The 27872-nt window shown below is 37.3% G+C and overlaps 1 protein-coding gene across 2 annotated transcripts in view; it reads left to right on the top strand.

Annotated features, from left to right (window-relative positions):
* Positions 1-27872, top strand: part of arhgap15 (Rho GTPase activating protein 15) — a 593944-nt gene that overhangs the window by 387389 nt on the left and 178683 nt on the right. For both annotated transcript variants that reach the window (XM_052029237.1, XM_052029228.1), the window contains exon 11: positions 26959-27057. In XM_052029237.1, the coding sequence (XP_051885197.1) occupies positions 26959-27057 (99 nt within the window). The remainder of the gene's footprint in view (positions 1-26958; positions 27058-27872) is intronic.

The raw sequence follows: 27872 nt of genomic DNA, 5'->3' as shown, positions 1-27872 counted from the left end.
AATGCCTGTTTTTACCCTTTTGACAAAATAAGCCCCCACTTTGTTGCATTCAGGCTAAGCCATTGAAAGGAATGCCATGGTACGATTGCATCTGATGTATCATTAGTCAAATTATTAATGCTTGTCTTTTAAGTGAATCTAAATTATTTTAAGCATCCTTTAGTTAACTGTAATCACTTCTACAGCTGAGAATTAAATACAGAAATGATGGGGTAGGAGACAAAACTATAACTTCTGCACAGGCCAGTTATCAATTAAAACTGGTTATTAGTCAATTAGCAATTTTATTGTTGCATTTTTCTATCTGAAAGCTTGGCTGTTTTGGCACCATTTCTTGTTCCCTTTTGCCACTTTCTTAGTTAAGTGATTTAACAAGGTTATAGCATTTATGTTGCAAAATGTCAGCTGTTCTTATAACATAAATTGGAAAAGTGTTGCATCAGCAGTAAAATGGCATGATCGTGCAGGTTTTTTAAGAGTCCGAGCTGGTCCATAATATAGGCTTCATGATTAATACACCATAAAAATATTAAACAGCTGTGGTTGTTTAAATGATTCATCAGCATAGCACTACCCTAAAACTTTTCAATCAAGTTTCTTCTGCTTTCGGAGCTTTTACCATTGGGTTTTTAAATAGAATATAATGTTTTAATGGATATTAAATTGATCATAGCTATAGCTGAATATCATTATTATATTAATAATTGATTCTTAATTGTGATTGGCTGAAAAACCACGAGCCATTTGACATTTTTTTTGTAGAATGGTACTTAGTCATACTTTAAATGGAGGTAAATTCACTGTTGCAAATAATTAAAGATGGTGGTAACCATGGTAATTTAGCATTGCATTACAGTTCTGGGAAATTCTAAGTTACACTTGACTTACTGATATTACACTGAGTTATAAGGAAAAATGGTTTGCTGGTGTTGATCACCTTGTCATGTTGGAAATTCAATGACTTCATACCATCTTAAAGATCAACTAGAAACTGGACTACTTGGAGCAAGATTTTCAACATGGTATTAACATCTGAGCAATATTTGAATTGGTGGTTTTATTTGCCTTGTGGAATTTCAGCATTAATTTTGTAAATTAGAACTTAAATGCTAGAAATATTCAGCAGATCAGGTAGCATCTGCATTTCAAGGAATAAAATTAGCATTTTGGATTGATGAGCTTTCATTAGAACTAGGAAAAATAAAGACAAAATACATCCTAAGTTGCAGGAAAAGGGGAGCGGGTACAGAGAACTAAAGAGAGGGCCTATAATAGAGTGAATACAAGGAGAGAATGACACTGGGTGGTAGTGCTGGCTGAAAGAGGGTGGTAAAGTTTAGTGAATACCAAAAGATTTGAATGAGGAAATATACTTAAAGGAAAAAATAATCAGAGGAGGAAAGAGAAAAAGCCTGAATTCTGAAAGTGTGACATCCACAACTGAAATGACTAATTAGCTGAAATTGCTGAATTCATTGTTGCATCAAGCAGACTGTGCTGTACTTTAGCAGAAGATAAGTTGTTGATTTTTTAAGCTTATGTTGAGCTTCACTGAAACAGTGTAGGGGGCCAAAGGCAAGGGGATCAAAGTGGGAGTGAATGGAGAATTGAAATAACAGGCAGCTGCAAACTCAGTGTCACACTTGCATATGGAATGGAGGTTTTCGATAAAATAGTCACTTAATTTTCATTCAGTTATCCCAATGCAGAGGAGATAACACTGAGCACTGAAAGCAGTAGGCTGAATTGGAAGAAATAGAGTAAATCATTGATCTAACTGGAAAGTGTTTCTGGGTCAACACACAAAGTGCTAGAGGAACTCAATGGGTCAGGTGGCATCTATGGAGGAAAATGGACAGGCGACATTTCAGGTCAGGATCCTTCATTGGGACTGTTTCTGGGTCCCTGGATGATTGAAAGGAGGAGGTGAAAGATCAGGTGTTAGCTTTCATGCAATTGCATGAGAGTGGGTTTGAATATTGGTGAATGTTTGCATGTAAACGATGCATAAATATCCTGGAATCATTGTATCAGTCATTTGTAAATTCTCAGTGTGACAGGTATGTAAGCCCACTTAAATACATTTTTTTTAAATTTGGCTTTAATTAGTGGGATATAACAGTGTTACTTTTGCCTTGTAAAAAGTCACTGAACTACTTTGCCTCATCATTCGGTGGGGCTCGGAACATCAAAAACCTTAGGAAAGGAAGCGAAAGGATACATCTGAATAAGCCACACAACAGCAGACACAGTAGGAACAAAGAGACAATAGGAAGATAAGATAAGATCTTATTAGTCACATGTACATTGAAACACACAGTGAAATACATCTTTTGCATAGTGATTTTGGGGGGGGGGGGGGGCCGCCTGCAAGTGTCGCCACACTTCCGGCACCAACATAGCATGCCCATAACTTCCTAACCTGTACGTCTTTGGAATGTGGGAGGAAACCGGAGCATCCGGAGGAAACCCACACAGACACAGGGAGAACGTACAAACTCCTTACAGACAGTGGCCGGATTTGAACCCAGGTTGCAGGCTCTGTAAAGCATTGTGCTAACCACTATGCTACATTATGCCTTATCATGAACTGTATGTGAAGTCACAAGAGACTGCAGATGCTGGAATCTGGAGCAACACACAAAATGCTAGAGGAACTCAACAGGTCAAGCAGCATCCATGGAGTGAACTGGGCAGTCAATATTTCAGGTCAAGACCCTTCATCTGGGCTATCCAGATGAAGGATCTCGACCCAAAACATTGACTGCCCATTCCCCTCTATAGATGCTGCCTGACCTGTTGAATTCCTCCAGCGTTGACTGACCTTGATCATATATGGGAAGTCATTGAACTGTTTGCCTGTATCCAGTTCCATGGAACTTAGCACCTGGCATAGAGCACCAGAGCTAAATGGTTCCATCACTTCCTTGAGTTTGGCAGAGGGCTTCTTGTGGATAGAGCATATCATTTTGTTTCTATATTTCTTCCATCAGGGCTTCCAAGGCAACACTGGAGTAGGCTCGCTCATGGTTTTCCATTGATATATCTTCCTCTATCTCTAAATGAGTTCCATATGATTTTTACTATGCTCTCGTCATCATCCTTCCCTTCAAAAGGTACAAGCTGGCTTTCAGTATCACTTGCCACTTATGATTTTGGCCACTTATTGACTCCTCCAGCATTGGCTTCACACTGCAATCTGTTAATTAGTAGGCAACATAAAGCTGATGTGTTCCTTGCATCAGGCTTTCAGGGCTATTAAATTTAGCTTAAACCAGTTTTTCTTGGCCATTGTTGACATCCCTTGAAACAGATTTTACTCATTTGACATTTCTGATTCTGCAAACTACACCGCTAGACTAATTAACAAAAACTTTGTTTTATTGTAAAATACAACCAAGGTGGTCTACAGTATTTTATATAAGACAAAATACAATATGGATTCTATTCCATGTTTAGATATAAACCATAAACTATGCAAGTGTCTTATTAAAGCCTAACACCATCAAAACCATTAAAAAAAGACTTTGATCTATTTAAATTACAAATTATTTCCATAACCATTTTGTTCTATTCAGAACCATTTTCTTTGTGTCACATTGAAACTGATGAAGGTTTCGGAGGATGGTGAGACTCAAGGTTTAACTGATTGTCAAATCTTATGTTTTACATTTTCATTTATTTTACACACTTTTGGTGCCATTATAAGTACAGCTATATTTCTGTTGCTGTATTTTTGAGCTATTTCTTTATTACTTTATACCCTTGCTTTATTGCATCATTCTAATCCATAGACTACTAATACTGAGCTTAAAGTTCAGTTAAAGCCTGATCAGGTTATTATTCATATGCTGCATTGACTTTGTTGTGATTCACCTTTGATCTGTTGGCCCATTATCAAATGTTAACACCAAGCTACACTGAACACCTTAGATACCCTATGCAGTATGTGGGATGAGGAGCCATCACCATCCAAAAAAAGAGATTTAGAACTTTTTTTTCACCATCTCCTCCCAAGCTGATAGGACTGGGTTAAGTATACTGCCATCCTCAATGCTATTTGAATTTGACATGAAAAGTATTTATTCAATTAAACAGGATTTAGTAATGTCAATAATAATGAGTAATCAAACACCTAAAAGCAGCAAATCAATTCATTACACAACACTGACAGCGTTGGAGTTAAACAGTGGCTCATGCACGTAAAGACCAGATAAACAATTGTTTCTACATTGATGTAATATGGCTTTAGTGTTGCATCAGTGCACAATGTGCATTATTACTGTGATTTGAATTTTGGCAAGCAAGAGCCAGCCTCATAAATGATCAAGAAAGGCCTTGCATTGATAGAGTTGCATTTCACGCCCTTAGGATACCTTAACATCCTTCACAGCCAATTACCTTTTGAAGTATAGTCACACTTGTTTTTAGACAAATGGTGCAGGCATCTTCAAGATACCACAAGCAGTGAATAAGATTTATTTTGGTGGAGAAATGATTACCAGTTAGGACACCTGGAAAATATCCCACTCTCTTGATTAATCCCATGGGGAGATTACACTAATGGGTGCACACATATTGGTTTAATTTATTTATTTAGTGATTGTATGTATCCAAACCCATGCAATAGCTTTTATGATGACTAAGTATAACAGATAGAGCCTACTATTGCAAATAGTTGGTGAATACCTCAATGTGCACCATGTCTGCCCCCAGATGCAGTCATCTTGAAGATTGAAATAGTGTTGTTTTCCTGCAAAGAAGCCTCACCCAGTCTAGGAATAGTTAAGAAGCCCCACTGATAATATGGCAATTTGAATCCACGCAGACAAGCCCTACTGTCCCTAACTAACTGGTGGTTGATTCCAGTTATCAGTCTTTCTGTCACAGGATCTCCCATGTTATTTCTTGGTGTGGAAGTCATAACCATAAAGGGTATTGTCATGCAAAATGTGCAGCCGTTGGCTGAAAAGTTTGTTGAACGAAGAAAAACTTGGGTTAATTAGCTGCCAATATAAATAGGAATTCAAAATACAGGCATATAAATAGTAAAGGGATAGTAAATATAGGAATGGGACCCATAAAGGAGAAAAATGGCAACTGGTGCGTTTATGCTAAGAGCACACTTAAGGTAGTAAATGAGTTCATTCTGTCTTCATCAAGGAAGAGGATACTCCTAAAGGAAGAGGTAACTGAGACGCTAGATTTTCTAAAACAAAATGATAACACAGAGGTTTTTAAAAAGCTGGCTGAACTTCAAGTAAGTAGGTCACCAGGAACAGATGGAATGCATGTTGAGATAGTGAGGGAATTACAGCGGGAAGTAGATGGACAATGGCCATGATATTCCACAGCCATTTGGATAAAGGGATGATGTCAGAAAGAAAATAAGACTGACCAGTGACTTCAGGCCAGTCAATTATGGTGGTAGAACCTTTAAAAACATTGATCTGGGACAACATTAATAAATACCTGGGAAAAAAATGGATGAATTAATTCAAGTCAGCGCAGTATTAAAGACATTGTGTACAATTAACTTGAGTGCATTTTTGATGAGGTAACATATAGAGTTGATGAGGGTAAAGCAGTCAATGTGTGCACACATGGACTTCCAGAGGCTTTCAATAAAGTGTTATAGAACAAGATTGTCACCAAAGTCAATATAAATGGGTGCAGGAGCAGAGGGTCCTAGTGATATGCGTGCACAAGTCTTTGAAAGACGTGTAGGACAGGTTGAGAAAGTGGTTAAAATATGGAATCAATAGTTCTGGACTTTATCAATAGAGTTATGGAGTATAAAAGCAGGAAAATCATGTTGAACCTTTATAAAACACTAGTCTGCTGTAACTGGAGTTCAATGCTGGTTGTCACATTGTAAGAAGAAAATGAAGGAATTGAAGAGTCATTCCTAGAATAAGGGACCACAATTACAAGGATTAGTTAGATAGGCTTGGAGCATTTTCTTTGGCGATGAGAAGATTTGATGAAGTATGTAAAATGATGAGGAGTCTGGATGGAGTGGATAGTGGGAATTTTTTTGACCTTTCATGTGGTACTGGAATGTACTGACCATAGATCTGGTGGATACAGGTTCTATTGTGGCCTTCAAAAGGGAAACAGGTGAATATATGGGAGGAAACATTTGCAAAATCATGGAGAAGGGGCCAGTGGATATATTTCTTCCATCAGGGCTTCCAAGGCAAATTTGGAGTATGCTCCCTCATGGCATTCCATTGATATATCTTCCTCTATATCAAAGTGTGTTCCATATGAGGGATCCATATCCATATCCGAAGGATTTGCTCAGGTAGAGAGCCAATGCAGACATGAAAGGCCAAATGGCTGCCTCCTGTGTTCTGACCATTCCATGATTCTATGATTCAATGACATCTACCTTCTTGAGCAGCTTGCTTGTTGTTATCTCTGTCCTAATGTTGGGGAATGAAGAGGCTCAGAATCGAGACATGGAAGATGAGTTGGTCAGGGAACTTAATAGTGTAAATAAGCATAGCACATTCAACAATGCAGCACCCCCTCAGTATTGAATTGAGCTCGCAACTTAGATTATTGTTTTGTGTTTTGGTGAAAGGTGGTTTCCTTGACCTTGGATTCAATCAACAATGTTCATACTGATACAAAGTGATCAGAATGCAGCTTATTTTATTCATTTCTACCAGTTAATTAGGGAAATAAATATTCTAAGTTGATCTGGGTATGTATACTTGTTCAAGAACTCCCAAAAACATAACTACATAAATTACAGTTGCCCAAATTGAAATACACTTGCATAAAATACAATGCTTGAATGAATATATTTGAAAACTAAACATCTTTCCTTGGCACTCAGCAATTAAGTTCAGAATGGTTCCTTTCTGTTTGCAAAGGGGTTAATTATAAAAGAAATCACTCACATTTATGCCTTTGGCTCAGTTTCCATCCTTTCTTTTTTGATAACAGTTAATGTATTCTGTTACTAACAATGAAATACAAAGTTAAGAATTGAAATTCTATCAGGTTTTTGAGGTTGCAGTCACAATTAAAGTTGTGTCCATAGACCTATTCAAACATTAAAGTATTTCCATGTAAGTTACTTAAAAGCATTAATATTCCTTCTCCCCCCCCCAAGAAATACCACATTATAATTTAATAAAATTGTTTCACAATCAACTGTTTTAAATGTCTACTTTGGTTTATTTGGGAAAAATGGTTATTTAATGCTGAAATAAGTATTTGGCTTATTTTTTTAAAGGAAACACTCTTGAGTTTAGTCAACATCTGTGTTACCAAGTCAACAGTAATAATTATCTTTCATAATTGGCTGGAAAATGTTCATGCTTATCAAATGTGATTTCAATGGACTGCCTTACATGTGTGTGTTTCAATGACCTTGACCGTCGTGTAACTCTCCTCAAGGGGATCTTCCCAGATGAAAATACCTCAGAAATGCAGTGGGTGCTCCAAGCAATAATTACTCATATAAAATGTGCACTTCTGTGGCACAAATATTCAAAGCAGAATGAATAGAACCGGAAATCACTCTGAATTTACATCATGAATATAAAGTAAATAACAATTTGGAAGCACATCAAGGATATAATGACAGGAATGGATCGTGCAACACTCAAAGTCACATTAATTTAGATGCAATTCCAGTTGCAAAACAATCAACAGAAATGTGCTTGTTTTTGAGACTGAGAGCAGCTTGGCTACAGTTGAAAAGAAGCCATAATCTTATGAATGTAAAAAATAACTTGGTAGTCACTGACACAAAAAGGACTCTCTAATAAATGGAATGAGTTTGATCATTTGTGACAGAACTGTTTGATGCTAGTGAGACTGGATACTAATAAGCTTGTGAACAGGCCATCCCACATTTGGAGCCAATAAAGTCTTGCCTGCCTGGTGCTTGGAAATAACTAGCATCTATGCAGTGCCTTTCACAGTTTTGATACATCCCAAAGTGACATAAAGCAAATTAATGTAACACATAGCTACACCACCCTTCAAAAAAACAAGAGAAACTTTCCCCCCATGTCATGTGATTTTTGTTGGCTTAAGGAAGAAACAAACTACCTGAAAAAGTTCAAACTGTTTGAAACTTTGGTCCAGCTGTAAAGCTGTGGGTTGTAAGCCACAGAGGAAAAAGAGATGGATACACAATAAAAATAACTGAACAACTATGATTCACACTTTGGAATACTTACTGTAAATGTTTTCAGCCAAGTTCCATATCTCCTTCAACTGAAAAGGTGGGTTATTTTGACCTGTAAGTTGTAAATTTGATTGAAGCTTGTCAGTTAAACAATGTGATTAAGAGATGCAGTAGAGAGACAGTTGACCAAACTACTGTCAAATATATAACCCTATATTTGTGTGATCACTGTTTCAGTTATCATTGTACTGGTGACTACAATACATGTAGTAATATGTAGTCAAAGAGCTGTGTGAGCCAGAAGCTTGGTATTAATTCAATCACTTGAAACTGGCACTTATCCTGTACATGGCTGACAAACACTTGATAACAATGATGTAGTAAATTCAATAACAGAGTTATGAGTTGAACAATTAAGCTGTATAATGACTTAAGTATCAGTGGTTCTTTTTTTCTTCTTTCCACAGCTATAGCTTTATATAGATATATATATAGATATATAGATATATATATATCTATATATATATATATATATATTTAGAAACTATATATATATAGTTTCCACTCTGCTGATCAAGAGTATTGTGAACAGTTTTACACATGATTATGAAATCAGATAGATATTATATGATAACAAACAGTTAGAAGCAAATATTAACTTGCCAAAAATCGTCATACTTGAAATGCCTGATTTTAATATCTCTGTTATCACGGCGCCAATATCATTGGGCTCTTTGATGCTGATGCTGCTCAATAACACAAATAACTGAAATAGAAGCACCAGGCAGTCAACTCCCAATTAACAGCAATAGCCAATTCATAAAGATACAACAACTCTTGCACAAATTTTACACAACTGCTCCTATTTAGTGGTCTGTCAGTATAAAATTCACATTGAAATTACCTAGAGACATTGATTATTGCCTCAACGGACTAAGAACTGATGTATAGTTGATTCACAATCCTCCCATTGCCAATCCCACACATACACAACAAAGCACTTCATATTAACTAGCTAGCCTCATTTTTATCAGAACAGTTAATTTTCCAGCAATAGTTTGTTTCATAACTGGTTCAATAACCTCAGATTGTTTATGACACGGACATTTAGAAACAAGGGCAGTGGCAGCTTCAACTCATTGTTCATGCTGCATCAAATAATCTCAGCTGGTGATTGGAAGCAGTGGGGATAACATAAAAACCCCTGTCTCTCCAAGTTTGAGAGAGGAACCTTCACTGAGGTTTAACACTGTTGATTACCATGAACAACGCCTCCTTAAAGTGCTTGTGAAGCTGCTGTGTGAAGATAAGGTTGGACTGAGTTGTGATGCCTCCCATTAACAGCTCTTGAAGAAAACTCATAGGGCTGAGATTTTAGGGTGTGGAATCGTATCATGCAAACCTGTTTTCAAGTGGAAAGGAACTGAAGGGAATAGCTGGGGTAAAATGTCTTCAAAGTATTTCTGAACCATCATAAACAAAATATTGATTTAAAAAGAAAAGAAAAGATAGCTCCCTGCAAATGAGCGGCAAGAATGAATGACAGACTTATCCAAACAAAAAAAATGTTCAGAATTCTCAGTATGTCAGGAAGCATCTGTGAAGAAAGAAACAAAGTTAATATTTCAGGCCAATGTTCTCCATCTGAATTGAAAGAAACATAGAAAAATAGTTTTTAAGTTGCAAAGAAAGTTCAGAGGAGGAGTGGCAGAGAGAACAAAAGGGAAAGTCTGTGATTGTGTGGAGGCCGAGAAAGATTGATCAACACAAGAGGTGGTAGTACCAGATGAAAGGGATGGGTCGGCGGTTAGTGAGGGAGGGAGGGTGTTGGTAAAGGCTAGTGATTAACAGTAGGTGTAAACTGGAGGAGAAAAAAATGTGAGGTACAAGGCTGAATTGGTTGATTATCTGAAGTCATTAAATTTAGCATTGAGTGCAAAAGGTTCTAATGTGTCAAGTCAGATAATGAGATCACAGTCCTTGAACTTATGATGAGCTACATAAGAACAGTTCCAGAGGCCAAAGAAGAGCGCGGTATGAATTCAGAGGGAGATCTAAAGATAAATGGAAGCTTAGAGTCTCCCCAGTCGACTGAACAGAGGGGTTCTACAAAATGGTCACCCAATCTGTATTTTTTCCTCTAATGTAGAGGAGAACACATTTTGAGCAATGAATGCAGTCAACTGAATTGAAAGAAATACACGTACATCATTGCTTTATCTTGAAAGAGTGATTATGTTCCTGGCTGACAGGAAGGGAGGTAGTAACAGTTGGGAGGGAAGAAAAAACAAGAACACCACAGAATAGCTTTAAGAAAGAATGCATTTTCAGAGAGAGAGGTGAAGACCAAGCATGTGCTGATGCATGGCGTTAAATCTAACATGCAACAAAAACAGCAATTCAAGAATCCCTGAGTACCTTGAAGAAATATTTCATCATTGGTTGATCCAAAGTATGAAGGCTAGAATTATAGTTGGAATAAGTTGGAGCTGCAGACATTTGCTAAAGAAAGGGATATGGCTGTGGGACTTAAGAAAAAGGAAACATAAAGCAATGAAGGTGAACAAGGTAAAAGAGACAAAGCAAATTCTATTCAAGAAAAGAACACAACATTTCTGGAAGAAAAGTGGCATTGAATTTAACAGTAATCCAGAAACAAAGTACTGCAGATGTTGGAAATCTAAAATAAAAACACAAAGTATTGGAAATATTTAGCAGGTTAAGTACTAAATGTAGCATTTAATGCCTGCTTTCTCCCTTTTTATTGATTTGCCTTGAAAAAAAACATTGCTTGGTCTGTATTAGGGGAAATTGAATGATTGAAGAATCACTTAAAACTCAGGTCTGTTACAAGCATCAAAGATTCATTGTTTATCACAACTGGGGAGAAAGCCACTGTGTGTATTTGTGATTGTTACGGACTCAGTGAAAGTCCCTTTAAGATAGAGAGTGTGTGTGTATGTGTGTGTGGGGCGTGCTTACGTCAATAGAAGATAAAGGACGTAATGACGTTGTTGAAGAAGTCAGAAGAAGAAGAAGGAGAGAGAGAGAAGGGAGAGAGACACCAGCCTGCTTGTTTTCTCTATCGATGGATGAGAAACAATAACTGTGTCTGCCACTGAAATCCATGTATGGAAGTTGGAAGTAATCCGGTGGAGTTCACTTTGTTGCTGACCTGTAGAAGGAAACAGGTATTTGTGTGTGGACGACCACGGTTCGGATGCTTTTCGGGGTGAGGAAGTCACTACCGAGTAAACACTGAAGTGTCGTTTGGGTTCCATCGTGGAACATTTGGATTTCGTATGTACTCTCTCTATGTTTTTCTACATCTACATCTTATCTTCAGACAACGGTGGTTGTTGAAGAAGCCCTTGCTCATGTTTCACCTTATGGCTTGTGGAACTGAACTTTAAGAACCATTCCGGAACTGGGAATTTTGGACTTTGTCACACACACACACGAAGAGTTTAGTTTTGGGGTTAATGTTCGAAGTTTAACATTTTTGAATTCTAACATACTAACATTTTTACTTTTATTTTACGTATTATCATAAGTAGTGATTAATAAAATAGTTTTTAACACTGAATTATGCTCAGTGTGTTTCTTTTGTTGCTGGTTCGTGACAGTGATGTTGGTATTTCAGACAACTTCTCTACAAAGCAAAGGAAAACATGTATTATTATACCTATTTTCCTGTTCAGACCTGCTGGCTGCAGACAATATTAACAATTGATCACATACATTACATACCTCCCCAACCAGGTATAAGAGGATGGATTAACCATCTTATGGATAGGCGATAGACAGCTATGGGTCATCCCATGATGCTTACCAGACACCCTATTCACTATCTCTGAGCCAGAACAATGGCCCTGGTTTTCAGTGACCTTGTGTACCCAGTTTGAACTACCTCAGTACTGATAAGCAGAGGCCCAACTAGTCAATTCTGCCTATGAGACCACAGAAATGGAATGTTCAAGTCTCATAATACCAGTCAGTTCTCCATTTTGTAACATAGTATGTTATTATTCTCCATTTTGTAACCTATCTACTTATACATTTCTACATGTCTAATTGTATGATAATGTCTTTGCCCTGGTCTCATCTAACAGTCTGACAAATTATAAGCAGTTATGATTTGGGATATCAGTACCACTTTGAACAAATTCCATGAGCCAATATTATTTCAATGCTTCTTTGATGACATATTTAAAATCAAAATATCAAATTATTATCAAAATGCCCAATGCCACACATAGGCTGGCAAGTTACTCTAGCATTGCATAATGTAAAATTATCTCAAGATGTCCCCATGTGGTTAGCACAGTTCAAACCAATCTTACTTAAAATTTTCACAGATCAGATATTGCTCAACATAAACTGGCAACAAAAACACCTACAAATCAATAATAAATTGCATTTGTATAGCACGCAAGAATATGTCTAAAACATTTTTTATAGCCAGAGGAAAGCAACAGTTGGCACTGAGCATCTAGGAATAAGGGAATTATGAAAAGGAATTGTATGGGGGTAGTGTGGGGACCTTGTACCCAAAAGATAAGATTGTCTGGTGGTTTAGAAAACCAGGAGGTGTAGTAGTAAAAAAGGTAGAGATTTTATATCAAATATTTACTGTATCATGCTCCCACTATACATGACCAGTCAAACGTGATTATTGAAATTATCCAAACATTAAAATAGCAGTAAAGTGAACTTCCAGAAACAACCACGAACAATGCATTCAAGTCCTTTCCCAAGTGTCTTTATTTCCCAATACGATTGCTAGTTAACACACTTGCATAATGTTCAATGTGTTAACTTGGCTCAGTCGGTATCATTTTTATCTCTGAGGCAGAAGATTGTGCATCCAAGCCTCTCCAGCACTTAAGCACATGAATCAAGCCTGACACCTCAGTGTTGTTAACTGAATCAGTATTACATTGTTGCAACTGCTGTTTTCTGGATGTGATGTTAAGAGTGAAGCCTTGTCTCTCCATTGAAGTGGGTGTAAAACTCCCATGAAACTAATTGAAATGTCAAGGGTTCTTCCTAAATTCTAAATTACACTTATCCCTGAACACAATCAAATTGACTTGTATTTTATTTCATTTGCTGCACATGGGACAGTGTATGTGAAAGTTCGTGGTTGAAATGTCCATTGCTTAAATTCTTGAAATAAGTATGATAAGTTGGTATATAAATGTAAATTCTGCTACTTTAGTACTGGAATTAAGCTGAACAATTAATTTAAAATATAAGCAGACAAAAAATATCCTCTCAGAAAATGGAAGCACCACTTCCATTAACCTTATTGATATTTACCTTTATCTAATATTAAAATGAACAATTTTCTCACGTCATTTCTCAGTATTTCCTAAAACAGTTGAGACTTAGCAGCAAGAACCTAATGAGTAGTCACACAGCTTAGCTAAAAAATGAAGGATTTGTTTTACCTGGATTGCACTTAAGAAAAATAATGAATTTTGCCCACAATAGTATGAAAATCAAAGGTGATGGATTGCTAGAATACAAATAAGTACATTGTTCAGAACATTTGCCAAATAATTATTTTTGTGAACATGCTATTGATTTTTTTTTTAAATGGGGCATTTTATTTAAACCTATGCACATGAAAGCTATCGTAAACATATTGTTCAAATGGAAAGTCAAAGAACATCAGAACAGAATAGACATATCAATTTCAAAGACTTTTGCTCTCACTTTCAGATCATTAAAGCAGTAGATGAAATGTGGAGCAATGATTAATTTTAGCTAATCAAGGTCATTTTAAGGTATCAGCTTCACATCCTGCCAAAATAACCATGGCTTGCTAAAACGTATCATGACCATTATAGTATGCTATACCATTATCACATTTATTATTGCTCAATTAGAGTGGTCCTTAAAATTCCATAAAAGGTAGAACTTCCTCACTTAACATATTTATTATGATCCTGATTCACATTCAACAGAGCATCATGTTCATCTCCCACTCATTCTAATCCTGATTCAACTCAAATACTGGTTAATGGAGGTTCTCTTTAATTTTGTTCATAGAATGTGAAATTTTCATTAAAACAGAATGTTCTGAGCATCAGTAACCAAATATTATATTATGTCTTAATGTAGTTTCTAATTTTCTGTGGGTATAAAGTAAATGCTATGAATGGGAAAAGAACTGCCTTGACATTGGGATTGATAGTATCAAGATTATTGCTGACAAAATCATTTTTCTATTAAAGGTACATTACTTGGCATCAATGAAACTAATTGTGGCAGTGACTCTGTTGTGAAGTAGTTTTATTCACTACTTCAAAAGCAGAAACTATTAGTTATGGATCATGGTGCTTGAAATGGTGGCTATCTGTCCACATGAGTGAATCAGTCTGTTGGGGCTGGCTGTCACCTCATACAATAAGATGGAGTGTCATAACTTGGCATATCATTCTGCAGTGTACTTATTAATTTTGGGGCTCAAAGTTTTAGAAATCTCTTTCTAAACAAAGAAACAGAAAGCTCCAATCAATAGGGAAAAAAAATACATAGAACCTCAATCCCTAAATAACATCAGGGTTTTTTTTTCTTGTTCACTCTTTGTACAGAGATTTCCTGAGATCTGTAAACAAATTAACCTGAGAAGCTGGAATTATTTCAGGACAAGTAAACAGGACTAAATTCTACCTTTGAAAATTTAGCTACAGAGATGCCTCTAAAATGAGGCAAAATTGTAAAAATATGTGACATTAATAAAGTATAAATGAGATTTTAAGCACAACTTTAACTCAATGCTGTTTAAAGTTCAATACTGAAGAATTCATAGAAATCTCTGCAGCTGAACAGACAGAAGAAAATTAATTTGCTCCAACTCCTCTAAAAAGCTAAATATACAGAATGTGAGAGGAGCTTGCTTGTCAGCAAAGATGCAACTGTCAGTGTAGAGGAACAGGAGAAGGCCTGTATTTTTCAAGAACACAGAGGGCAGAGTTGTTCCGGCTTATTTTTAAAGGATAAATCTTCTCCTGCTTATGAAAGTGCCATTATTCTGCTGTGGTAACTTTTGCCCCTGCTCTTTGTGATTTTTATAAGTGACTTTGAGGATGTGGATGGGTGGGTTAGTAAGTTTGCAAATGACACGAAGGTTGGTGGTGTTGTGGATAGTGTAGAAGGTTGCTATAGGTTACAACAGGACATTGATAGGATGTAAAGTTGGGCTGAGAAGTGACAGATGAAGTTCAACCCAAAAAAGTGTGAAGTAATACATGTTGGAAGATCGAATTTGAAGGCAGAATACAAGGTTAATGGCAGGACTCTTAGCAGTATGGAGGAACAGAGGGATCTTGGGGTCCACATCCATAGTTCACTCAAGGTTGCCATGCAGGTTGATAGGATTGTTAAGAAGGCTTATGGTGTGTTGGCCATTAGTCAGGGTATTGAGTTCAAGACCCGCGAGGTAATGTTGCAGCTCTGTAAAACTATGGTCAGACCACACTTGTGTTCAGTTCCAGTTGCCTCATTATAGGAAAGATGTGGAAGCTTTAGAGAGGGTGCAGAGGAGATTTACCAGAATGTTGCCTGGATTGGACAGCATGCCTTATGAGGATAGTTTGAGTGAGCTAGGGCTTTTCTCTTTGGAGCAAAGGAGGGTGATAGGTGACCTGATAGAGGTGTACTAGATGATAAGAGGCATAGATCGAGTATTTTTCCCAGGGTGAAAATGGCTAACATGAGGGGACATAATTTTAAGGTGATTGGAGGAAGGTATAGGGAGAGTGTCAGAGGTAAATTTTTTACACAGAGAGTGGTGGGTGCGTGGAACACACTGCCGGCAGAGGTTGTGGGGGCAGGTAAATTCAGGACATTTAACAGACTCTTAGACAGGCACATAAATGATAGAAAAATGGAGGGCTATGTGGGATGGAAGGGTTAGATAGATCTTGGAGCAGGATAAAATGTTGGCACAACATTGTGGGCCGAAAGGCCTGTACTGTGCTTTAATGTTCTATGTTCTATCTAATCAAGATAAAATCCTGTTCAACATGTTTCATTGGCAGTAATGTAACAATGTGGAAATCGCAATCACTTGTATCTTGCTACAAATTGGACAATCTTGATAAGAGCAACTCTTCTTTGGACACAGCACAACTGGGTGTATGTTTTCCTTTTATTAGCATATTTGTTTAACGTTAGCTTGGTGTCTTGCATTAGTTCAAAAACAAATTAAGAAGAATCTTCAGAATTATGTGCAGGCTGAGTTTATCACATTTGCTGAACTAATTCATCTGTAATAAAATTGTCCAAAGGAGGGAGCCAAATCATTCAATTCAAGTATAAACATTTATTTATTTAAATGTGTATCTTATGGACAGTTTATTTTGAACTCAACAGTTATTTAAATTCAAAGGTCCCATTTGTGATTTTGAGATCTTCACCAGCCCATCCTTTGCAAATCAAGGAACCTGATAAAGAAAATGTTAAGGAACTTGTTTATTGTCAATGGAGCATCATTTTTTTATTCAAAAACTGCAAATTATTATTTTCTGCTCTATTCCTGCAGTGCATATAACATAGGCCATGAAGAAAAATTGTTGTTTTAAGACTTTGCCACCCTGTTGAAGATTGTGGCTTGCATGTTTCAGAGACAGTCTGTGAAGAGTCTTTGACTAAATGACACACAATTTGAGATCCACATGCCTCATATGTATCAGTGCCATGACAGCTAACACTCAAAATAAGACCTAAAATCTGACTGTTATTTTCTGATTTCAAAGATAAGCAACGTTTTATTGGGGCATGGAAACAGACCAGCATCTGAAGGTAGCAAACCAGAAATTCTGTCCTTTATTCCAGGTGCACAGTTAAAATAGAGTATCAGGGCATGTGAAATTATTCTTCAAGACAATGAGAATTAATAGTCCTTTTCACAAGTAAATCTGAAGTCCAAAGCAAAATCTGGAGTAGAATTGGATCCAACTAGGTGTGCACCTTAGGCACCTGTTGACTATAGAGGATGCACATTATGGCCCTAGTTGTTGGCTCCTTTGTTAGACAGGAGAAATGGAGAACAGGCACTAGGATAGTGTTGAAGTTTGTAGATCCTCAAACTTGAAAATAGACTCCTGGATTAGACAGCATTAGCTATAAAGAGCGGTTGGACAAACTTGGATTGTTTTCTCTGGAGTGTTGGAGGCTGAGGGGAGACCTGATACATGTTTGTCAAATTATGAGAGACATTGATAAGGTAGATTGACAGAGTCTCTTTCCCAGATAGAAATGTCAATTACCAGAGGGTATTGCTTTAATGTGAGAAGCAGAATGTTTAAAGGAGGTGTGCGGGGCAACTTCTTTTCACACAAAAAGTGGTAGGTGCCTGGAACGTGCTGCCGGGGGTAATGGTGGAAGCGGACACAATAGTAACATTTAAGAGGCAATTAGACAGACACATGAACATGAAAGGAATAGGGGGACATGAAAGAAATAGAGGGATTTGAATCATGTGCAAGGATTAGTTTCATTTAGCATCATGATCGACACAGACATTGTGGGCCGAAGGACCTTTTTCCTGTGCTGCACGGTTCTATGTTCTTGTCTCCTTTACATGCTGTCTTCAGAAAATATTACGAATGAAGTCTCTCTTTAAATCTTCAGCTGAATTTTGCATCCACCATTTGGAACCTAGGCACATTTGGAGCATCAGCATAATGTATATACTTAGTTTCTCTGAAGCCAGGGGCGGAGGAATTCGCAACAACAGGAAGCTATGGCCTAGCCCCTACCTTCCTCTGATGATGAAGCCCATTTGGGGAAACTTGAGGCATTGATTCCAAAAATGGTCACTGGGAACTTCAAAATAAAGTGAGGATGTGGGTTATGTCTTTATTACAGTCCTTCTGAAAAAGTTATGACAGAAGTATTGCAGATGTGCTGTGGATTTTTATCTTTTCTCTACAGCACACAGATTTCATCAAGAAATGTTTGCTAAATCCGTGTACAAGTATACCTTGAAGTTCTAACAGTTTCCTTTCTAAAATTAAAAAATGGTAACTCCAGCATCAAAATGTGATCATCTGCATTACTCTTTAACAGCAATGACCATTTGTATTGCTGAGACGTAACATGTAGTTGTCCTGAGTTGTTATATAAAAGAGTCTTCTTTTCCAGTCTGTGGTATATAGTTAAGGAGGCAGCAATGTGCAGCTGAAAGAAAGCCGATCAAGATTCCCTAGAAGTGATGTTAGTATTTTTAGAACATAGAACAGTACAGCACAGGAACAGGCCCTTCGGCCCATGATGTTGTGCCGAGCTAATTAAACTAGTATTTAAACACCTAAAATCCCTTCTGTCTTCACAATGTTCCTATCCCTCCATTCTCGACATAATTATGTGCCTATCTAAGAGTTTCTTAAACTCCTCTACAGTATCTGCCTCCACTATCACACCTGGCAGTGCATTCCAGGCACCAACCAGTATCTGTGTTTAAAAAAGAAACTTGCCCTGCAAATCTCCTTCGAACTTGCCCCCTCTCACCTAAATACATGTCCTCTAGTTTAGATATTTCAACCCTGAGAAAAAGATACCAGCTATCTACTCTATCTATGCCTCTCATAATCTTATAAACTTCTATCAGGTCTTCCCTCAGCCTCTGCCACTCTAGAGAAAACAACCCAAGTTTGTCCAATCTCTCCTAATAGCACATGCCCTCTAATTGAGGCAGCATCCTGGTAAACCTCTTCTGCGCCTTCTCCAAAGCCTCCATATCTTTCTAAAGATGAGGCAACAAGAATTGAATGCAATACTTCAGATGTGGCCTAAACAGAGTTTTATAAAGCTGCAACGTAACTTCCCAACTCTTGAACTCAGTGCCTCAACTAATAAAGGCAAGCATGCCATATGCCTTCTTTACCACCCTATCAATCAATGCAACCACTTTCAGGGAGCTATGGACTTGGACCCCAAGATTCCTCTGTATATCAACACTGTTAAGGGTTTTACCATTAACAGTGTACTATGCCATTGCATTTGATCTCCCAAAGTGCAACACCCCAAACTTGGCTAGATTAAACAACTGGCAATTCTCTGCCCATATCTGCAACTAATCTATGTGCTGCTGTCTCCTTTGTCAACTTCTACACTCTCCACAACACCTCTAATCACCAAGCGAACTTACTAACCCACCCATCCACATTTTCATCCAAGTCATTTATAGATAGATAGATAGATAGATAGATAGATAGATAGATAGATAGATAGATAGATAGATAGATAGATAGATAGATAGATAGATAGATAGATAGATAGATAGATAGATAGATAGATAGATAGATAGATAGATAGATAGATAGATAGATAGATAGATATAGATAGATATAGATAGATAGATATATAGATATATATCACAAACAGCAGAGATCCCAGTACGGATTCCTACAGAATACCACTATTCACCAATCTCCAGCCAGGACATGTCCCATCAACAACTACCCTCTGTCTTCTATGGGCAAGCCAATTCTGAATCCAAATGGCTAAGCCACTGTGGATTTTTCAAGCTCATTATGCCTTTGGAGTTTTCACCTTCTCCCTGTGGTTGCATGGGTTTCCTCCGGGTGCTCTGGTTTCCTATCACATCCCAAAGATATGCGGGTTGGTAGGTTAATTGGCCACTGTAATTTGTCCCCAGTATGTGGGTGAGAGATAGAATCTGGGTGGAGTTGATGAGAATGTGGGGAGAATTTAAAAAAATGTGATTAATGTAGGAGTAGTGTAAGCAGGTGGTCGGCGCAGACTCAGTGGGCTGAAAGTTTTGTTTCCATGCTGTATTCCTCAATGACTCTATGACATTGCTTTATTCAATACTCTTGCAGTAAGCAATGTGTGCAGGGAAGCCATGAAGGAATAACTTAAACTATTTAGAAAAACACTGAGACAATTTGGTTGGAAGTTGTTGACCTGGCATTGATATGTTTCAGCCATCTGTTTTCTTCAAACTTAGAGTTTTTACCTGCAGGATAACTATTATATACTGGTTAATTTTTAGGGTTACAGAGTTTCCATATGCTCCGAAGAATAATGTCTTCAAATTCTATAATAATGACTGTTTAAACCAAATATCTCATTTTCCTCAGAGGCTGATAAACTTAATACTAAGTTTTTTCTTTCCCAACATTTTAATTAATGTAATTAATATCATGCATATTAAATACAGAAGGACAAGAAGAATTGGCACCTAAACTGATGTCTTGAATCAAATACTTCAAAACTAAATTAAAAGGCAAATTTCAGTCAAGCATTATCTATAAGCAAATGCACAGTCTCACCAGAATCTTAATAATTGACTCTAAGTTCATTTTAAGTAATGATATGTTTTTGGCACTGTAATCAATAGAAGAATTTTATTTGAAAAATCAGAATAATTATTTTTGTAGTGTCTCCGTAATACTTCAGTGAATCATAACTTCTTAAAGAATCACTTCTGATCAATGCGAAAACAGTAGAATTAAAATGGGCAATATTCTGGCACCTGGTGTAACCCCTTTTTCTTTAAAACCAGAAAATCTGATTTTGGAATAAAATGCAAAAATCCTGGAAATACTCAGCGAGTCTATTTTCAACTGTGGAAAGAAAAATAGAGTTAATATTTTAGATTGATGACCTTTCATCAGAACAAGATCTGATAAAAAGTTGGCAAACTGAAGCATTAACTTTGTTTCTCCCTACAGATGCTGCCACATTTGCTGAACATTTTCAATATTTTCTGGATTTATTTTATTTCAGATTTCCAGCATCTGCTGTATTTTATTATTGGAGTGCTATTTTTGGAGTGTGCCAGTTTGGAATTCAGACACACTGTTTTAATTATTTTCTCTGCATTGTTGTAAGCATGAAGATATTCTCAAGAAAATAAACTCGATAACATCTGTAACATGCAATCTTCCATATTAAAGTAACTTTATTGTGCAGAAGTAGATAAATTGCTTGCAACTTTATACAGTTAAGCATGAAAGAAACTAACTGAATAACAGCATTAAACACACATGTGGTATATTAAAGTATATTTAGGTACATTAAAATTTTCTTATTGCAATAATTATATTACTGTGACAAAAATAGGGATCTTTAAAATTATGAGGTTGTATAGGGTAGATGTAGAGAATATCTTTCCATTTTGAGAAGGAATGCAAAACCAGGGATCATAAATATAGAATAATCATTAAGCTAATGAGGAATTTGCGAGATGCTCACTTACCAAGAGAGTAATTAGAATGTGAAATACACAATCAAAGAATGATTGAGAACAATAGTATAAATTATCATTAAGTGGAAACTGGTAAGTCCATGAGAGCAATGGAATAGAAGGGAGTTCTGATGGGATTAAATATACTTAGATGGAAGGAACCCTGTTTAGGGCACAACCACCAGCATAGACAAATTGGGTTAGATGACCAGTTCCTGTGCAGTAAATACCATATAATATATTATTCTGTGTAACTGTTTAAGACACAACCAGAGTTAATTTTTCAAAATAACATGGCAGGAATTATAGAATTGTTGAATTGTGATGGTACAGAAGGAGACCAATCAGTTTATCTGTGCTAGCTCTTAACAGGGCAATCCAATTTGTCTCATTTCCCTGCTCCTCCCCATAGCCTCATGCCCATCCAGTTTCTCTCTGAAGACACTGTTTCCACTATCTTAATGGCCACTGATTGCCTGATCGTATTTACTCTATTTGAAAAAAAATCATCACAACCTTCTTTTCTTCCCTTTTGCCCAGGAATGTAAAATTTGTATCCACTGGCCCTTGAAAAATCCGCTAGTAGGAATAGTTACGCTCCAACCAGCCATGGCTGCCAAATCCCCTCTTAACATTTGTTGGTCCAAGAAGAATAACCTCAGATTCTCTAGTTTTAGGCAGTTTAACTTCCATCCCAAACACCAGTGGAATGGATACTCTGCTGCTTGAATGTTTTCAGGTGAAGACCTTCTCATTGTAATTCAGAGAATTCATTGAAATCCAGGATATCTCTGAAACATCATTTCCACAGTCTGTACTCTGGAAATAATGGCCTAATCTTCCAATTAACAGCTGGTTGTTTGTTGTGTCCAGAGGGGGAGCAGAAATATCTGTAGGTTTTCCAGAACTTAGGTTGTGAAATCTAGCCCTCTGAACTTTGCAAGGTTACCCAGGTACTGGTTTAGTGAGACCATTCATTATAATGGAAAAAATTGATTGCAGGAAAAATGATAACTATTTAAATCTTTTAATTGTTTGTAATTGCTCCACAATTTTTTTTTACATGGGCTAATTTTGGTTTCTAAATGGTTATGGAGTGAGAATTTTTAATGACAGCTCTGACACCCGGTAAACCTGGGGTGGGCTGGCTCTTACCGGGCCTCGCCAAACAGATTCCAAGGGAAGGCTGCACCCAGTGACCCATGCCAGGTAAAAATGGGTTCAAGAGCAGGCAATCAGTGAGCTCACATGGGTCACTGATCAAAGAAAGATCTGAGACAATGAGATGGAGAGCAGTTGAAATTTATTCCATCACAGAAAAACAAATTGCAGCTACATAGGGCCGCTCATATTTAGGAAGAAAACTAAATAAACATTTGACCAGTGATTATTTTAATTGTGATCTGTTAGAAGTCCAATGTATTTATTGATTGTAAATGTTTGTAATAAAGTACGTAGTCTAAATCACATTTGAAATAATTACTCTGTGGAACAAACACTGCTGTCTAATTCTATTTCTGCCCCACTTTCATGGAATTATTCTTTCCATATGCAACATTAGGGTCTTATGTTACATCAGTTTATTGTTTCTTGGGTCACATTGAGTATTGTTACTAATGCACTCCCTGTGGCTTTGATGGTCTCATTCTAAACCCATTGAAGTACAATCTGCTCTTTCCCAAGGGAATGGTAATGCATGATGATAGAGGGAGCTGGGGAGGCAGGTTTTTCATACAGAGGATGGTGGGTATATGGAACAAGCTGCCAGAGGAGGTGGTAAAGGCAGATATAATTACAATATTTAAAAAAACATTTGGACAGGTACTTGAATAGGAAAAGTTTAAAGGGATATAGGCCAAATGCAGACAAATGGGATTAGTTTAGATTGACAGCTTGGTCGGCAGGGCTTGTTTCCATGCTGTAAAGCTCCATGAATCTATGACTGGGCCAAGATTTGCTACCAAAGTAATGGTGATAGTAATATGATGAGCCATGATTTAGTGTCAAATAGTCCAGCAACTTCAGGTGCAGCGTAGAAATAAGTTAAACATTAACATCCCATTTTGATTCACTCCAGCATTCATTTAATTAAATCGACTTCTCAACATAGTGTCAGTTGCATTGTTAAAATATGAAGGGTGTGAAGCTGCTGTATTTGAGTGTCAAATCTCATTCCTTGAGGTACTAATTGTGGATGAAATTTAAACCTAACCCCAAATTGTAAAATTAATGTTTCTTTACTTTTCCTTCATCTATTTTTTTTCATTTTTCTCCACAATTCTTATTTCTGTTAACGTACTTAATTTGGCATTAGATTCACCTGTTTTACATTTCGTTCTTCACCTTTGTACTTTCACAATTATTCAATGTCGTTGGTTATGGAGATATAAATGTCTAGAAAAGAAAAGGCCATTCAGTGGACCAATTGGGGTGGAGCAATGAGTATTTTTCTTTGCTGCCTGCTACGGTAAATCTATATAGAACATGAGGTTCAAATGGTCATATGCCATTGAATTAGCCTTATGTGATTAAAGTACTACAAGTTGGTGATCAATGAGCTGCATCATTACGGAGAGACCTGCTCCGTAAGATTAGCGCTCTGGTTCACGAGTCATGAAAGGGATGTTTACGGGAAGGGAGGCACCATTTCGGATTTGGCATCAGTCTGTGGGAGAATTGAGTTTGGATTTAAGCAATCTGTGGGGACGGGGTGCCATTGTGATTGGTTCGTTGGGTGTGTTGCGGTCAACTACTGGGGTTCAGGTTGGTGGTGAGGCTCACATCTGGGATGTGGGAGAAGTTGGATATATCCTGAGGGAGAACATCACAAGGAGTAAGATTTTAACTTCATTGCCCTCTTTGAAGAAAGTTTGCAGTACCAGGCACTAACATGTGGGGCTTGCCTAAGGAGGTCCTTTGGGCATCTGAAGCAGGCTTTGCATATGCTACTAAAGCCTATTTCTGCATGCGTGTTATTCACTGACCCTCATGAGGCATGGAAATCACAAAAATATGAAACCATTCAAGTGTCCATTAGATGCTGTTGAACATATCAGGATACCTCTCTGCGTTAGTGTGTGGAACGCATGAAGGGATTGGAAAGAAAAGCACAGAGTTCATGCAATGCATCGTTTGTGAAGGATTTCCTAATGAAATTGCATCACCCAACACAACAACATTTCAAGGCCAGTTTCTTACATTGTTCATTCCAGTTCTGGACATCCCACTTCCTGCATCATATTGTGATCAATTTACACTTAATAGCAATAATTTCCATTTACATCGTACAAAAAGATGCTCCAAGATGGGAGGGTTAATAACAGCATGATATTGATGCTAAACCAGATGACTAAAACTTGATCAAAGAGAGAGTTTGAAGGAGTGCCTCGAAGGAGGAAACAAAGGGACAGTATCAGGTAGATATTGGAACAGCATCCTGAACATACTCCGGAACAGCTTCATAAGGCATTGGTCAGACCACATTTGGAGTATTGTGAGCAGTTTTGGGCCCCATATCTAAGGAAGGATGGGCTGGCAGTAGAGAGAGTCCAGAGGAGGTTTACAAGAATGATTTCTGGAATGAAAGGGTTAATGTATAAGGAGCGATTGACGGCTCTGGGTCTATACTCGCTGGAGTTTAGAAGGATGAGGGCGGATCTCATTGAAACCTACTGAATATTGAAAGGCCTGGATACAGTGGAAGTGGAAAGGATGTTTCCAGTAGTGGGAGAGTCTGGGACCAGAGGGCACAGCCTCAGAATAGAAGGACGTCCCTTTGGACAGAGGTGAGGAGGAATTTCTTTAGCCAAAGGGTGGTGAATCTGTGGAATTCATTGCCACAGATGGCTGTGGAGGCCAAATCTTTGGGTATATTTAAAGTAGATAAAGTTAATAGATTCTTAATTAGTGAGGGCATCAAAGGTTATGGGGAGAAGGCAGGAGAATGGGGATGAGAGGGAAAGATAAATCAGCCATGATCGAATGGCAGAGCAGACTCAATGGACTGAATGGCCTAATTCTGCTCCTATGTCTTATGGTCTAACATCTGACTTTGCCAGCTGAAGACACAAAAGCCAAGGGAGGACAATTGCATGGGCCGGAGTCCAGAGTTACGGAAGGACATATTTCTGGAGATTTTAGAAGCAGGGATGGACGTGACCATGGAATGAATTGCAAATTATATTAAGAGTTCTAAAATGAAGAACTTGCTTAAACAGGAGCCAGAGTCAGCCAACAAGCACAGAGGAAACAGTAAATTGAACTTGATGCAAGTTAGGATGTGGGCAGCAGAATTCTGAATGATCTTAAATTTGGAAGAAGCAGAGGAAGACATGTAAGGGGTGATGCCTTTAAATGCATTATCACAGAAAATAATGATCTAATCATGATTAAGGTATTGAAAAAAATAACAACATATTTAAGAACAGTAAATGCTGGAAACATTCAGCAGGTCAGGCAGCATCGGTGAAAAGAGAAACAAAGTTAACATTTCAGATTCGAGACCCTTCAGTCCTTCAGATTCTAGACTCTCAGCACCTCCAATTTGAAACATTAGCCCTGGTTCTTTTTCTGCAGACATTGCCTGACCCAATAATTCTGGAGGCATATGGAGGAACTTAAAATAGAGGGATATGTGGGAGGAAGCGGTTCAATAGTCTTAGGCAAGGTTTAAAGGTCAGCACAACACTGTAGGCCAAAAGGCCTGTATTGTACTATACTGTTCTATGTTCTAATAAGTGCTTCTAACACTTTCTGCTTTTATTTCAGATTTCTAACATCTGCATTATTTTGATTTTCATCAACAATGTACTTAGTTTCACAATAATGTTAATGCAAGTGATTCCTTGCTAAAGCTTTGGCTGCTTTGTTTATTTTATTATCTCTATACCACCTACTATGAATTCAGCCCAGGTTTTAAAATTAATTTTCTCAGCTTTAACTTCTCCATACATGAGGAACTTCAAACCGTCACAAGACTGTCTAATTTGTATTTTGTTCAGAATCATCAGCTATTCTATTGTTTCATAGCAATACTGTTATTCTGTGATATCTGATGTGATTAAAATTATTGTTTTATGTTTATAATACAATAGAATTCAAATCTACTTCATATTAAATAAGTAGAGTTCATACAAACACTGAAGATTAAGTGTGAATATATCTAACTTTTTTTTTGAAAACACTACTTACATTATTCATTATTTTTTCACTGCTAATGTGCAACTTACTGAAATGTCCAAGTATTTGAAAGAGGTTTCATAACTGTATCAGCAGTAACATATGATAGAAACAAAAACAGATTGAAAAGCTCTGTAACTAATTCAGAAATAATAGTTTTATAGAATCAGCTACTACTTAGTTGCATTGCTCAGTACTCCAGCAGTAATTACTTCGCATGTTCAAATATTTATTAATATCTATTCATTCACTGATAACGTTTCTGCTGATTCAGAGTGACGATTGAAAATACAAGAGAATGGGGTTAGCTTATCTAAGGAATCAAAGAAAAGATCCAGCATCGTTATCTATGCGATTGTCCATTGCTTAATTCAAGTTGTGTGTTTGTATTATATCATAGATCGAGTATTTGGCTGCCACCTGGCTACACTGTGCAAGATCGAGGGAACCACTGTTCCAAACTTTGTGAAACTTTGCATCGAGGCTGTGGAAAAAAGAGGTAGGTGTCAGTCTATTAATGCTTGTTTGCAGCTTTCAATAGAATTGCTTACTGATGACACTATCAAATAACCCTTTCCTGAGTGTGTAAGGTTTTCCTGAGGTAACATGTGATACAGGAAATACTATTATGAGAAGCTTTGTTTCACTTCTCTGCAATCTACTCAATAGTCACTTAAAGGATTTTCCCTGCGCCAAGATTCAGGATCCTTGCCAAAGTGAAGGGAAGGGAGCTAGCAATGATATGATGACAGTTTATATGAAGTATAAACATTTGTCCACAATGGACAAAGAGCAGGCACCATTAAAATGTTAGACAAGCACTTTAGCTCACTAATCGCACTGGGCTGCTGGATGATTGGGAGGTGGGTGATATTTTTTCTGGCACTATTCATTTGCTCATCTGCCTGTGAACTCTAACTTGTCAATAACAATAACTTTAAAATCTTTCATTAAGTTTTAACTAAGCTCCGCTAATAAGTTGCCTTTGGTTCAATCTGGCAACTGTACTTCATCACAATCAGTTTATGTCAGCAAAGGACACAGTGAATACAATTGCTTGGAGGAACTACTCAGATCTACGTCTGAGTCAGTTCATGTGGTAGAAGTAAAATATTATTTACCCAGCACATGCATAATAACTTTCCATGGTGAATCAGAGATTCAGATTAGGTGACATGCTCAGCAAAGCCTGGATATGGAAGATTTATTCTTGTGCACAATTAAAATTAGTAGCTGTAAAGTGTTTATAGCAAGCATCAGACATTACAATTTCTTGTGAATCACCATTCAGAGAAATCTGTATTCAGTACTTAG

The sequence above is a fragment of the Pristis pectinata genome, chromosome 1 (genome assembly GCF_009764475.1).
Source record: "Pristis pectinata isolate sPriPec2 chromosome 1, sPriPec2.1.pri, whole genome shotgun sequence".
Lineage (NCBI taxonomy): Eukaryota > Metazoa > Chordata > Chondrichthyes > Rhinopristiformes > Pristidae > Pristis > Pristis pectinata.
Note: the sequence above shows the minus strand (reverse complement) of the source record. Positions and strands in the feature narration are given on the sequence as shown.